We start from the raw sequence: 15,310 nt of genomic DNA, 5'->3' as shown, positions 1-15,310 counted from the left end.
ATAAATATGATCAACAAATAAATGATGATGTAGACTTTATTGATCCTTTGCTACCCAGCAGTATATAAAGTAAAAAACTGCAACATTAAAGCAATGTACATATTGATGCATTAATAATTATTATTCAATAATGTCTTTTTTATTCTGAAATGGGCCCTTCTGTATAACGTGTGCTTTTACATACAGTACTCAAAGTATATTTTGATGTTAGTACTTTTGTACTTAGACTGAAGTAAACTTTTGAATGCAGTACTTTTACGAGTATATTTCTACAACAGAGATGTTGTAGATGAATGTTGAATTATTATCTGTGAGAAGTCATATTCCAAAGAATATATCATCTTATCAAACCAAACTGATATCTTGATTAGCTTTCAGTAAATATCATCAAACTCAACCTCTGAATTCCTTCCAAAACAATCACCAAAGTTACCTCGTTCCAATGCTCGTGTGGTTATTGATATGTGTTCATATGAACCTTCCATGTACAATGGGACACATGGACACCGTGGGTGTTGGACACGTCCTCAGCAAGTTATTTGAAGGTGTCTGGCGTCTGTGACCTTGGCTGTCGAGAGCTCTCTCCAGCGTTGGGCTCTCTCTGTCCTGCTGTTATCCTTCTGACGGGTCAGTCTCAGTCTCAATGAATCGAATGAATCTTAAAGCCAATGTCTGTCCAACATAGGTTCTCCTTCTTGTCCCGTGCTGCTACATCAGCACGCTCTGTGTTCTTCTCAGTGTTCGGTCCAGTTCTGTGTAAGTCACACCTGCTTTGAGAAAGTTAACAACTGTTTCCTTGTTGGGCCAGTGTCACCTTTATTCTTGTGTTTGCATTCCGCTAACGTTTTAATCATCATGGCTAATGATAAACATGAGGCTTGAAAGAAGTCTGAGCTCGGTACAACATATTAGGCTTTGTGGCCTTGCGAGACCAACCTAAAGAACCGTTCTCTAAAACGCTTGTGCGGGCCAATGAAGTTGTGGCAGTAAATAACTATTGAGAATGAAGTCGCCCTCCCCCTGTATGTGTGTTGTTATCCAAGCTTCTCCTTGTTTTGTGGACATTGCCGGGCCGGCCCTGCATGCTTGTAGTGCATGTTGCTATTTGGACTATCACACAAGAAATCGTCATCTATCCAGATAAATAGCGGTTTCACCTTTAATACCACTTTTGTTCTTGTAAATAAAGGGACGATGTTCCCTTCATCCCATCACACCGTGGCTCTGTGAGGCTGCGCTCACGTCGGCTAAATACTAGCACCGTCATGCTAACACTCGCAGTGACAATGCTAACGGAATGATATTAGTTTTGCAGGTATAAAGCAAAGTTCTGGACCTGATGATGGCGTTGTATAAAAAGTCAGAGGATCGCCAAAATGAACAGGATTCATCCTCCAGACGCCATGCACCAAATTGAAAAAAATCAAGTTTTGACATCTTTAGAGCTAAAAACATGAGAAAAGCCAAATATAATGCTTACTACAAAAGAGAAAAACCCCGTTGGTGAAGGTGGATTCTTTCACACTGTTCTGCGCTGTTAGGATCCACTGGCAGACTTGCGAAAAAGCTGATCTTCTCTGCTCGTAGCTCTGAATAGCATTTACGGCTAACTGGCTTGGCCAGTTGCTGCTAGCACAACAGCTATTCAGAGCTATGAGCAACAACAGTATTGCCTCATTGCTTTTCGTTTGGTAGCCGTGAGAGACCTTAGTCTGTAATGCAAGTATGTCTGCATGAAAAGATGTATAAAGATATATTATATATTCGCTAATGCTCATCGCGGTTAGCATTTCCCCATTGGCCGTAATGTTAAAATTAGCTTAGAAGCTAGCAACATGTTATGATGTTCATAGAAGAAGACAACTTTAGTACTGTTAAAAGCATCTTGCTGTTCAACGGGGACACCTGCGGCTTATAGACCAGTGCGGCTTCTCTGTGTACAAATTCTTTTTCCTTTTAAAAACGGCTGGTGCGGCCTATATCCCGGCGCGCTCTATAGTCCGGAAAGTACGGTAAATAAATGACTGTAAACTGATACAAATTGGAAATACTTACCCAAGCAGAGATTGTAGTTAGAATTAATGTATGTGTCCGGAGTCCTCTGCAGTGCTCTTCCTCTGCAGCGGAGGTTATGTAATAGCAAGGATGGGGGGGGGCTCCACTTTAACACTAGAGGACATCAATCAACACACACACACACACAGTTTATTAATGATCAAAGATGTGTGGCTCTGAGCAGATGCTCATTTTCTTCAGCGATACACGATATGGCCAAAGGTATGTGGAAAGGTATGTCTGTCTAAATATTTTGTCTCTTAGTTCCAATGCTGTAGTATACAGCGATGTAGACAGTATTGTGCTTTGTGGCAGCAGTTTGTTGAAGATCTTTCCCTGTTTCAACCTTGACAATAGTCCAAGTTTCCGTCCAAATACGGCGCAAATTTTAATGGAATTTTCTGGAAAAAGAAAATGAATGCGCTCGTAAAAACGTGATGGAAATATGACATTTTTGTTCGTTTGTTCATGTGAAAAAGGATACAGCTCTGATGTTTCAGTCCCTTCGGTGGAAGCTTAGTGACGTTTAAGTCACATTCTATTTAGTATCATGATTGTATTTCTCTCCAGGCGTTTTAAGCACAAATTGAAAGAGCACACAAAACAGCTGGATGGAAACACACCTGGTGTCTGCTGGGCACAAAGAGCACCGCCCTCGATCCCATTCATCCCCTTTTGTGATGAACTGGAACTGGGCTGAGAGCCAGACCCAATCACCTGACATCAGTGCTGGACTTCAATGATGACCTGGTGGCTGAATGATTTTATTATTCGTTTATTCTTTTGGGGCATCGTCTACACATAATCTCTTGTTTTTTTCGACTGGGGTTGACAGTAAAAAGAGGGAACCGTTCTCTCTTTTTACCATCCTGATAAACACCTGCTGTAGCAAGAACTGCAGAAGCACTTTTGATTTCTTTAAAAGGTCTATAAAGGTGTTTTTGTCACAACCGTGTGAGATGCATTCTGGAAACTTCACAGATGTGGAGTTGAGATCAAGATGAAGGCGGAGTTTCAAGATGGGTGTGGTCTGAGCAAAGGGATCTGGAAATAGGGGAGCAGGAAGTGTGTGTGGGGGGGGGGGCATGGCCCCATGCCCCCCACCCCCCCCCACACACACACTTTACGCCCCTGGTCCAATTCAGCGTTGTAGCCGGTGTGATCCCATCTCAAGGCTCTCTAGTTTGTCCTCGCCAGCGATGCGTCACACTCTATCGCTCCTCCTCCTCTCTGCCACCTCAGCAGAAACTGGCCTCATCACTCTCCACACTGCACCGGCAGAGGAAGAGACACTGGTGTGCATGAGAGAGAGAGAGAGAGAGAGAGAGAGGAGCAAAAAGACCGAAGATGGAGTGGATGACGGAAGACGTGAATATGGAGAAAAAAAGAGAGAGAGTTTCTTTGCCGAAAACAATGCAGAAATCCTGCGTCACTGTTTCTGTCCCTGCAGGACAATTAGAGGTTGTTAACGAGAGCGCAGTCTCTATGGTAACAGGAGGCTGTTGCCATGGAGACTGAGCTGTATTTCTTAATCCAAACAAAGATGGTAGCCAGAAAACATACAGTACCTCCATGCTCAAATTTAACGTAAACATATATTGATATTGCGATTATCATCGGTTATATCGGTCAATAAAAATGTTTCTTAACATACCTTATTTTTACACAAATGAATAAACAGACTAACATAAACTAATAAGCCAGCCCCTGATGCCATACGCCACAGTCAAGCCTCACGTCCGTAGCTCTTCTTTCTCTCCTAAAAGTGAAACTTAGTGTTTTTGACACTAACAAGAGAGAGTTTACCCTTTGTGTTGCATTTAAAGTATGTTTTAACGTCCAAGTAAGCATTCAAATGATCAAATCAGCAAATCTTTCTTTAGAACACATTTAAAAACAATGCTGCTCCTTTAGTTTTTCATTTAACCAACCATAAATAGATTGTATCTACAGGGAGTTAAAGGCTTTAAATGTAAGTATTTCACTCTGGCCATGTGATCGAAATCTATAGAGCCACCAAACATTTACAGGAAGTCTCTCTTGATATTAATACTAATAATTAGAGCACATTTCACATGATTTTTACGGTTTGCCAGCTATGTATTTGAAATCCTTTTGTTTGTTTGTTGTCATTGCTCTGTATTGTCTTGTTTTTTATTCAACACTTTGTAGTGAAGCCAAAAACAACTTCCCACAATACAGACAGTGCAGTGCAGTTCCTATAGAATATGGGCTTTAGGGTCATTTTTCATTCGTTTTCAAAGGAGTCAGCGAGAAACATGTCAGGTGAAGTTAAATATTTGATCTTAGTAAATAATAGAAGAAGATTGACAGTGGCTAAAATTTGATATCAAATCAACCGGAGCACAGGCGGCCGTCACAGCCAGATGGATATAAGCTCATTCCTGCCCCAGAACAGTCGTTTATGTAAGTGACTTACAGGACGGCTTCAGTATTATTAGCAAATCATGTTGTATTATTTAGCAGTGGTCACTCAGTCCACTGTGCTAATAACGCTCCGGTCTAGAAGAGGACACATTTAGGACGAGTACCGCTCCTTATTGGACTTGTCTGTGCACATTTGAGCGGTGGATGATGTCCGCTGACCTTTTTGAAAGTGAAACCTCAGAGAACAAATGTCTCTTCCTATTAAGTTTCAGCATAATTCAGTAAATATATATATATTTAAATTACAGTTCCCCCTCGGCCCAACATTTCAATGACACAAAAGGAATACTAGTCTTTTGGAAAGGTCCCTTATTTGCCTTCTGATTGACTGTTAAGATCAATATGGCTAACATGTGTGTGTGTTCAGTCCAGATTTAGATAGTCAGCCGAGTTCAGCTTTGTTTAGGAAACACTGGTTTTAGGATCTTTTCTTGTCTTGTCAATCTAAATGTAGTGTATTTTAATTTCACGTGCATCTCTATGCGTCACATTAACACACATATTTTGGACTATCTCTGTACATTGAACCTTTTCTTAATACTTCATACTTTGAGCTTCTGCATATTACAAATGCAATGTTTTTGCACATTCCTGCACAAAACTGCACGTTTCTTGACTCTTGCAACACTTGCTTTATATATTTTTTATTATCTCTCTCTTTGTTTATTGTTGTATACCAAAAAGCCTTCTACACAATGAACATGATGCTGACTTTTATTTTGATATCATAAATATGTAACATTATTACTGTTACAACATCGAACCCCACGCTTTGCTGGGCCCGCAGGTAGGAAGTGAGGCATCGGAGAACCGGAACCAGGACTGAGCAGGGGCGGACTGTCAGACCCCCGTCAGACACCCGCCTAGTGCTTGGAAACACAGGGACCGCCAAAATCACCACAAAATGAAAGTTCCTTGTCGTAACTTTCATGCATTGGAAATTCAAAGTAAAAATAAAAACTGATTATGTTTCATAAAATCTGGTTATGTGAAAAGGATGACAGGAGGCCACAGGGTTCGTTAGAGTCTGAATTTAAACTTTCAATGCTGCTTTTCTTTTTGGCCACTTGGGGGCAGCGTAAACAAGCTGTAAACACAACACTGACATATTACCATCTTTCTAGAGTACAGTACAAATTTGACGTGCTTGTACACAACTCAGTATTTTCCACTCATGCCACTTTATACTTCAACTCCACTACTTTTATTTGAAAGTTTTAATTAGTAGGGTTACTTTACAAATTACACAAAACGCATGAAAACAAGTACAGCTGAGTCGATTGACAGAAAACTAACTCGCAACTATTTTGATAATCGTCATGTAAAAGCATTTCATGGCGCCAGATTTGCTTTTTCTTTGATCAATGTTAATGTTAATATACAAGCAATAATGCTGAGGTTTCAACTGTTTCAACAAAATTTGGGCTCTGGGCAATTGATGCCATTTCTTAATATTTTTCACAAACCTAACAATTTATTTATCAAACCAGATATTTACTTACACATCCAGCAAATATGGAGTAACATTATCATTCATTAGAAGTGGTGTTTGTGTCCACCTGATGAATGCAAGTCCAATATTTACTCTTTTTTAGCACTGGTTTGGTGTCCCTGGGCTCCTGTGGGAATATCTTTTTAGCTGGTAAATGATAAGAAATTAAAAATAAAGATGGACCACATTTTCTGTTTTTGTACAGTTTTATTTTTTCATTTTCCAGAGTTTCAAATCATGAAAATGACATACAAACAGATAAATTATGGCTCTGATACACTGGGGAGTGAAGACTTCATTTGACCGTCTCATCCTGGACTGAACCAAGTCTGAACCCCCCTTGAAGCTGCTAAGAGAAGTGTGTCTTGCTTGTTGATGGTCACTTCATACAGTCAAACCTCCTCGTTTGTCTCCTTCAGGGACATTTTCAGCTAAAAGTGAAGGAAAGCGCAAAGGAGTTGATGCACCGACGAATGAAGAAATTCAAAATCTGATGATCTATCTTGTGTTACGTGATTCTTCTATAATGTTTCCGAGAAGGTTTAGACTACTTACAATAAGAAACTACTAAGGGTTTCTTATTTATCCAAAATAACATGGAACGCATCTGGGACGAGGTTATTAACCACAGATGCGGCTCAGTCCGATCCATCACATCAGCTCACAGCTTGGTAGATAGACAATGTTTTCATCGTCAGATCAAAATGAGCCAATCAAAATACCATTAAATGGTAAAAGCAACATTTTAACAGCAGCCTTCATGTGGTCTTTCATCGACAGTCGTCTGAGAATACTCTCCAGTTGTTTAGTGTTACTTTGTCTTTTATATACCGACAGCAACACTTTAAACCGGGTTGATCTCAGAGGAGATCAAGAAGGGAAACCACAGACAGAGAAGTCCGGGGGGTTCAGACCAGGACACACAAACACACAGTGGCAACAGTTAGAGGCCGTGTAAACCGCCTTCACAGCAGCATTTAAAACAGCTGCGTGCCTCAGTGTCTTGCTCAAAGACACTTCGGCAGTCATCGTTCACACCGGTTGCAGAGTTCAGATCCGACATCTGTGACGGGGTTGGCTGTGCCTCTCCCTGTTGCAGCGCTGCAACGATTAGATGATTAGAAATTCATCTGCTACTATTGTGATGATATCCGTACAAACAGAATATGGTTTGGGGTGTTGGTCGCCATTTGAAAACAACACCTTGAACTCTGGGAAATTGCGATATTTTCACCGTTTGTCGATTCTTCACAAATCGATGAACAATAAGCAGATGAATCAATAATCAAAACAATCGGAAGTTGCAGCAACAACATTTTTTGTTGCCTCAAAATGTTACTCAAGTAGTCTTGCACCTTTGAAACAGTTTAAGGCCAGGGGTACATTAAATAAAAGCTAAACGATAACAGCAGAAATCAAACTGACAGTTTTGAATCGATGTTTTGGAAATGTTTTATTTACATTGCAGCATTTTTTTAATCTGACGCTGGCCATTGATGGAATCTTTGGCTCTTTCAGGATTTGAACCTGTGACTTTTTTTATTTTGCCAGAAAGAAAAACTCTTCTTCTCTGCTGAAAAAAACCTTTTCAGCAGGAAAAAAGAAATCCAAAACAAATATTCAAATCTTCGTATCCAAATCAAAAAGGAATTTTCTGACATCAATTATAAAAAACAACACAGTGGTTTGTAAACAAAGGCTGAAAAAGATTGTTGTCGTGTTTTGTTTTTTGTCAGCGCATTTTCTTCCCTCTTTTCTATCCACGTAAAATATACACCTTATGTTCGGAGGGTTCCCGGGTATCCAAACGGTCCACCAGGCAGAAAATAACAACGTACCATCGTAGCATTTATTGATCTCATCTTCTGAAAAATAGGATAAAGATACGATCTTTCCTATCGTACACACGCACCCTTTGTGCAACTTCACTTAACGTTGCAGCATTGCCGCCATTACTTTTCTTCACTGTGTCGAACGTACCGTATTTAAAAAAGGGTTGTTGTCATGCACATTCTCTCCCAGACAGTGACGTCCCAGAGCCGCAGATGGAGCGAGTTTGGCAGCGTGGATTATGGGTAAAACAGCACATTTCATCTTTGCATTTACATTTCTAGATATCTGAAGACGATGCTGACCGGATTCGATGAGAGTAGAAAATCTGAGATGCTTCTAATTAAATCCAACTTTTTGAAGCGTTTTGACACTTTTTTTTAGCTTTAAAAGGACAATACGAGTGTATTGAGTCGATATACAGTCTATGCCACATACTGTATATAAGAAGTGGACGGAGGCATCGTGACGTCAGCCATTGGTTTGTGGACCATCCGTCATTTCAAGACAATGATGTGACAATAATGCTTCTATTTCCTGGAGAAGACTTAAACCATTTTTGCTAGCATCATGCGATAGTAACAAGAACGGCTCTGATTAGAAAACATTTAACTTAGAACAGTGAAATAAGAATAAAAAAGGGAGGTTTGGCTGCATCGGTTTTATTTTATTTTTCTTGTCTAGTTTGAGTCAGACTATGTTACAGGAGTGTAATGATACATCTAATATTCATTCAGCAGCTGTGAATTATTTACAAAACCTAATAAAAGTATGAGAAAATGTTTCTTCCTAGTAGGAAGTCAAAATGGCTTTATTTTTGAAGAGGGAAACCTCCAAAGCGTCCAAACTCGGTCCGTCGACGGCTCGGGGCCCGCCAGGCCTGTACTTTATTATAACGCATATTAATATTCTCTAACTCACACCGCAGACACCACAAAGTACCGAACCTCACCTGCTCCATGTCAAAAACTATGGAAGGTAACGTTACCATGAACTTAATCAGGTTGACAAAACACACACACACACACAGACGCACTCAAACCCGCACACACAGAAATATTGATTTAAAAAAAAAGAAAAAACGAGTGACAAAATGAAAATCAACAAATGCACTTTTAGACAGAAGACGCTGAAATAAGTTCAACTGAAACCCATCGACGCATGACAGGAAGCTAGGACCTTAGCTAACACACACACACACACACAGTCTGCAGCAGAGGGTGCTGGTTGGCTGTCGTGGTCCTTTTTTCAAACGCGGTAAGAAAAAAACAGACAGACATATTAAAAAAAAAAAACTCCCATGAGTCTTTGGGCTCTTTTGAAGCACTCTCTCTCCTCTTGGGTTGTTCAAACCGGCTGAGGGGGCAATGATGTAAGCGATGACATCACTTGATCACAGATGATGTCTCGTCTTCCTGATCCGAGTCCAGCGCAGTGTCGGACAAAGAGTTACAGGAAGAAACTACCCATCATCCTCCCTGTGAGGGTGATTAGGGGAGGTCACGCTTGGGGTCAAAGGTCACGGGGTGAAGGAGCAGTCGGTGCAGGTCGTAAGAGACAAAAAAAAAAAAGAAGGGCGAGAAGGCCTGTAGGCTTTTGCCATCGCTGCTCTCCTGTCTACAAAAAAATATGAGAAGAAGAAAGAGAGAGGAAGGAGGGATGGTAGACAGAGGAGTGCAAGGCTCGCTAGCGGTTGTTCTTGGCCGCCTCCTTAGCAGCCACGATGAGAGGAGTCAGACTGGAGAGGGGCTTCGCCATCTTCAGAAACTGGTGCTGAGAGGAGGAGAAGGTGAGAGAGAGAGAGGAAGAGGAGGGAGGGGGAGAGGAGAGAGGAGGAAGCAAATAGAAATGGAGAGGAGGGGAGATGGAAGGAAAGGACGAGTGGGAGAGGGAGCGAGGTGGAGAGAAGAGAGAGATATTTCAGCTCACTGCCTAAAGTTCATTTCATCATTGATGGAAAATACGATGCAATCAAAGAAAGAAAGAAATGTCTGCCCTCATGTGAATAGTGGTTCAAACGTGAACACATGTGGTCTACTTTTCTTCGTAAATACATATTATTATTATTAATACTATTTCTGCCTTTATATTCAGTTTTTTAATGAACTTGTGTTGGACTTTAAGGCTTGGTTTTATGAGGCAGTACTGTACTTTCATACATTTGGGTTGAAACGTAAATATATATAATATATATATATATATATATATATATATATATAAAAATATTTTAAATATAAGTTTTAACAGAAATCCTTGAGGTGTGTGGGTCAGCATTTACTGTATCAGACAGTCTGAGGAAAGGTAATACTATTATAGTATTTGAACATTTTAGTCTTTTAATCGGTCTCTTGTGAGTCCCCCAACTTAAGAATGCTGAGCACTAAATAGCTAAAAACACATTGCTTATGGGAGCTCACAGGTGTGCTGTTGCACTGTGTTGGTGTGGTCAGGTGATGGGACATTCAGGACTTCATCACTGATCCATTTACAAATGGAGGAGAGGAGAGCGAGTTAACGTTAGCCGTTAGCAGCCGGTCGGAGCTAACGGCTAACGTTAACGGAGGTTGCATTGAGTTACATTATGATACGTCCGGGCTCCATGCAGTACAACAAAAAAATAAGAGTGTTGAGCAAAGTTATCATGATGTGTGTGCAACTGTAATCTTGTAAAACGAAAGTTACGAACGTAACTACGGTTCTATGAATCCTGGATGACCGCCAGAGGCAGTGCTTAACACTGGATGTATCCCGTCTCGCGCATGCGCAGGTCGAATATTTATATCAACAAAGTCACGTGTGACCTCGGATGACCACCGTCATCTATAAGTTCCGGTGTCATCCTGAGCTCAGTCCTATGGAATCTTCTCGCGAGTTCACGGGATTCCGAGTGACCAAGAACTCTGGCGGTCATCCAGGATTCATAGAACCGTAGTTACGTTCGTAACTTTCGTTCTATTTCATCCTTACTGACCGCCAGAGGCAGTGCTTAACACTGGATGACTTATACCAAAAGAGTCACGAGGAAGCACAGTAACTACCCCTTATAGCTCCGGCAGAGAAAATTGGCCAAGAACCCTCCCCAGTGGGTGAGGGTCGGCAACGTTAACTCTGTAGTGTTTGGTGAATGTGCTCGGTGATGCCCCTGAGGCCGCCGCACATGTATCCCCCACAGGCACACCACTCAGGCTTGCCCTCGGTGTGGAGACACTCTTGGTAGTGACCCTTCACCCCGGATGGCCGAGCGCAGCCGCTCGCCTTGTATGTATCGGCAATGGCCTCCACTATCCAGTGGGACAGGTGCCGTTTCTCCTTTTTTTCCTTAAAAAGGAGCACAGCCCTTCTTAGGCTCACCATAACTGACTATGCAGGCGGTGGCTTCCATATAAGCTCTGAGGGCCCACACTGGGCACAGCAGCCTTGACCTCTCCTCTCCCGATGGGGGAGGGGGGGGTCAACTTTGCCAGCTGGATAGGCCGGTTTATATGTGAACGTATCCACCCCCTTGGGAGAAACACTGCCCTAGGCCAGAAAGTGACACCCAAGCCATCTGAGTTCCACCTCAGACATGATTCTTCCACTGATAGGGCATGCAGCTCGCCCCCACATTGAGCTGAATTGACAGCAAGGAGAAAACCGACTTGCTGATAGCCATCTAGGCTCCGCCTGTGCCAGGGGTTCAAAAGGACAAGCATAAGCTGTCCAGTACCAAGGGTAGGTCCCATGCAGGGGAGACCGGCCCTTATCCAGGAGAGACTGTAGAAACTCAGTACCGCAGGCACGGGGCGCTGTACTGGGACCTTGTTCTGAGCCGCACACTAGTCGGAGAACAGCTTCCACCTGTTTCTTGTACTGCAGGCAGGTAGACCGCGCACTGGCATTCAGAATAGTCCGTCAGACTGGTTCTATGCAGCCACTCAGCATCCGGTCGGGCCCTCCCATGACCCCTAATTGAAGGCGGCAGGGATTGGAATGCCAAATCCGACCCTCTAGTCGCGACAGGAGATCCCTCCTGTCGGGGAAGAACTCTGACAAGCTTATAGCAAAAGCGGAGGGACTGGTGGAAAGGCACCAAGAAGATCCTCTGGCCACGTGTGAGCCAGGGCATCTTGACCCAGAGGGCTGGTCCCCTCCGTCAGGGAGACCCAGTGGGGCCAGTGGGTCGACACGTCTGGATGCAGCCGCCACTCTCCCGGTGGAGGCTTGTAACGGAACAGGAAAACCACAACCTTGTACCATTCTCCTGGTGGGTACATTGCCCACAGGCTGGTCAGGCGAGGGGCCTCCCAAGTCAGAAGGCCACGGTGATCCCCGTAGCAACTTCTGCAGATCTGGTGCCCCATCGATAGTTCATGGGAAATCACAGCAGAGGTGCTGTCCACCGGACAAGCACATGCTTTCCCTTCAAACATGGAAGGAAGTGCTCGAGCGCTAGCTCTAGAACCTGGACCTGCGGTCTTTCAGCAGACAACTGCCCCCAGGCTGTCCCGTTCTGTCACCCTGCACCCGCCTTGAGAGGCAGGTAACTGTTGTGACAAGCTCCTGGTGGAATGGAACCGAGCCCCTGGGGCTCGGTTCCTGGGACACTGTTCGCCAGATATGCACTCCCTCCATGGGGATAGTGAATAGATGAATAGACACTGTTTCGATAATATTATTGCCCTGTATCTGTGCCACTTGGCATCCAAGTGAAGGCTGTTCAGCCATCCGCACTGGGGCGATAGACAGGCCCTCATAGGGCCACACTAATGAAGGTTATGCTCTGAGAAGGGCTCAGGTAGCTCCTCTCCATGTTCACCTTGAGGCCCACCGGGCCACGTGAGAGAAGGCGAGCAGTGTCCTGTGGCGCCTGAAGCCGGGACGGCGCCTAGGTCAGCCAGTCTAAGTACGGCAGTATGTTCACGCCCTGCGATTGCAGGGGGAAAGGACAGCAGTAACACACTGTGGACACCCATGGGGAGATGGGAGAGTCCGAATGGAAGCACCCAGGACTGAAAGTTGTGGTGATGCACCATGGGAACAGGCGTTGATAGACGTGAACCACTCTCCCTTGGAAATCCGCTGATGGGAGAAAGAACCCCGACAGCCGGCCTGGAGACATCTCCTGGCAGCCCTGCCGGGGGGGACGGGGACGTAAGTAGGGTTGTATAGGTAGCGGTCCGGCCTCTCAGCAGGACGCCGAGGCCTGTTGCGCTACTAGGGTAAGCTGGAGGCTGAGAAACGGCCTTGTGGGCCAAAAATGGGACCCCTAGGTCTGGGGGTGCAGGCATGTCCCTGCAAAGACCAGAGAACTGCTGCCAGGTCTGGCTAGCTCTAACAGTCCGCTGAAGCGCCTGTACAGCAGCTGACTCGAACAGCTCACCAGGCTCCACTGGGACAGTATGGAGGGTCCTCCTACATGTCTTCAGATAGGGGTGACTGTGCCAGCCAAACCTGGCGACGAGTCTGAACCAGCCACGTTCCCTCGATATGAGCGCAAACGCCTGCAATGAAGCATCACTGAGCAGAAGCGTCGAAGTAGCCCGCTGCAGAGAATCTGCGAGGGAAAGCCTGAGGTGGGAGAGGGAGTTGTCGATACGGTGCACAGCGCTGCTGTGGCCTAAGCCCTGGATAGCGGGTCATCTTTGGCCTGACATTGGGTCGAGGGCACCTGGCATCGGGCCTCAGAATCTCCTCAGGGGAAACTGATGGACGCCATAGTCGTCTAACTGGCTGGCATACGTGCAAGGCCAGATTTGCCACCTCCTGCATGGTCTGATGTAAGGCGGGAGAGAGCCCTGGTGTCTCCACCATGCACGCAACTCCCTCAGATATTCCTCGGAGGGAGGAACAGAAAAGGTGGTGAGGGCGGGAAGGTGCCTGAAGAAGGCACTCACAGGTGGATGTTCCAGCTGCTGTGTATGCCCGGCGTGCAAGCGCCATACCAATGACCAGGGTAGGTTGGTCTGGATTCAGCTGCCCTGACAGGGGGAGGTAGACCTCCCGCATCAGGTGTTCCACTTCGGCCAGCCTAGCAGACCTTACTGCTCAAGGCGTGATGCCGCAGGTCCTGCCTGGGTTCTCCCTGCTAGGGCAAGAGGTCAGGGCCGTCCTCCGGCTGAAGAGGAGCTATACAGGTCCTACAGCCGGGAGAGTTGAACATGGCCGCGATTCTGGTTGAACCCTTGTCCCACTAGTTTATGCGGAATTCCCAATCAGTCCGAGCGGGAGCGCTCTGCTGAATGTTGAGAGAACAGGCAGGGGGCAGTCAGTGGCGAGTGATCCTTCGGACACTCTTCCCTTAGCCAGCCGCTGCGGATATTGGTGACCCACCAGTTAGCCTGAGCGAGAGCACTCTGCAACTGCGGAAACAGGTCAGGCAAAGTCCTTATAGTGAGAGGGGCGAGGACACTCTCTAAGCCCACTCTCTTCACTAAGATAGTTGCTGCAGATATTAGTGTCCCCCCAGTTAGCTTGAGCGAGAGCACTCTGTTACCGTAAAAAACGGACAAACCAGACCACAGTCCGTACAGTGAGAGGGGAGCGAGGACACTCTTCACTAAGATAGTTGCTGCCGATATTGGTGTCCCACCAGTTAGCTTGAGCGAGAGCACTCTGCCACTGTGGAAACAGGTCAGGCAAAGTCCTTATAGTGAGAGGGGCGAGGACACTCTTCACTAAACTAGTTGCTGCCGATATTGGTGTCCCACCAGTTAGCTTGAGCGAGAGCACTCTGCTACTGTGAAAACGGACAAAAAACCCACAGTCCTTACAGTGCGAGGACACTCTCCACTTGGACAGGTGCTGTAACTCTTGGTGTGCTACCAGTTAGCCTGAGCGAGGGCACTCTGCTAACTGATATCCGCTACCGATATGTCCATAATGTTTACAACAATCAATGGACACACCGAGTATTAGCTTAGTCTAGTTAGCCGGAGCGAACTCGACAGCCGTAATGCGTCAAAACCATCAATGGGCACAACCTCAATGTTGATTTAGTATAACTAGCATTCACCGAGTTAGCCTGAGCGAGCACATTCCGCTAACTGTGATCGTTGTAATGCTACAAAGTTGATGGCCACAGCCCCAGTACCAGCTTTGTTTATCTAGTTTCCCACTGAGTTAACCTGAGCGAGGACGCTCTGTTAACTGTGACAGCTGTAAGGATACAAAGTTGATGGCTACAGCCCCAGTATCAGCTTTGTTTAGCTAGTTTTCCACTGAGTTAACCTGAGCGAGGACGCTCTGTTAACTGTGACAGCCGTAAGGATACAAAGTTGATGGACGCAGTCCCAGTATCAGCTCTGTTTTGCTAGTTTCCCACTGAGTTAACCTGAGCGAGGACGCTCTGTTAACTGTGACAGCTCTGTTAACTGTGACAGCCGTAAGGATACAAAGTTGATGGACGCAGTCCCAGTATCAGCTTTTTGTTTAGCTAGTTTCCCACTGAGTTAACCTGAGCGAGGACGCTCTGTTAACTGTGACAGCTGTAAGGATACAAAGTTGATG

The 15,310-nt window shown here is 45.0% G+C and overlaps 1 protein-coding gene across 1 annotated transcript in view; it reads right to left on the bottom strand.

The window, feature by feature from the left end:
• Positions 1–9,470: 9,470 nt before the first annotated feature.
• pak1 (p21 protein (Cdc42/Rac)-activated kinase 1) overlaps positions 9,471–15,310 on the bottom strand; it is a 52,972-nt gene continuing 47,132 nt past the window's right edge. The window contains exon 16 of the mRNA XM_079272452.1: positions 9,471–9,598. Coding sequence (XP_079128578.1) covers positions 9,512–9,598 — 87 coding nt within the window. The 3' untranslated portion in view covers positions 9,471–9,511. The remainder of the gene's footprint in view (positions 9,599–15,310) is intronic.

Source organism: Melanostigma gelatinosum (assembly GCF_949748355.1).
Source record: "Melanostigma gelatinosum genome assembly, chromosome: 7".
NCBI classification, from domain to species: domain Eukaryota; kingdom Metazoa; phylum Chordata; class Actinopteri; order Perciformes; family Zoarcidae; genus Melanostigma; species Melanostigma gelatinosum.
Note: the sequence above shows the minus strand (reverse complement) of the source record. Positions and strands in the feature narration are given on the sequence as shown.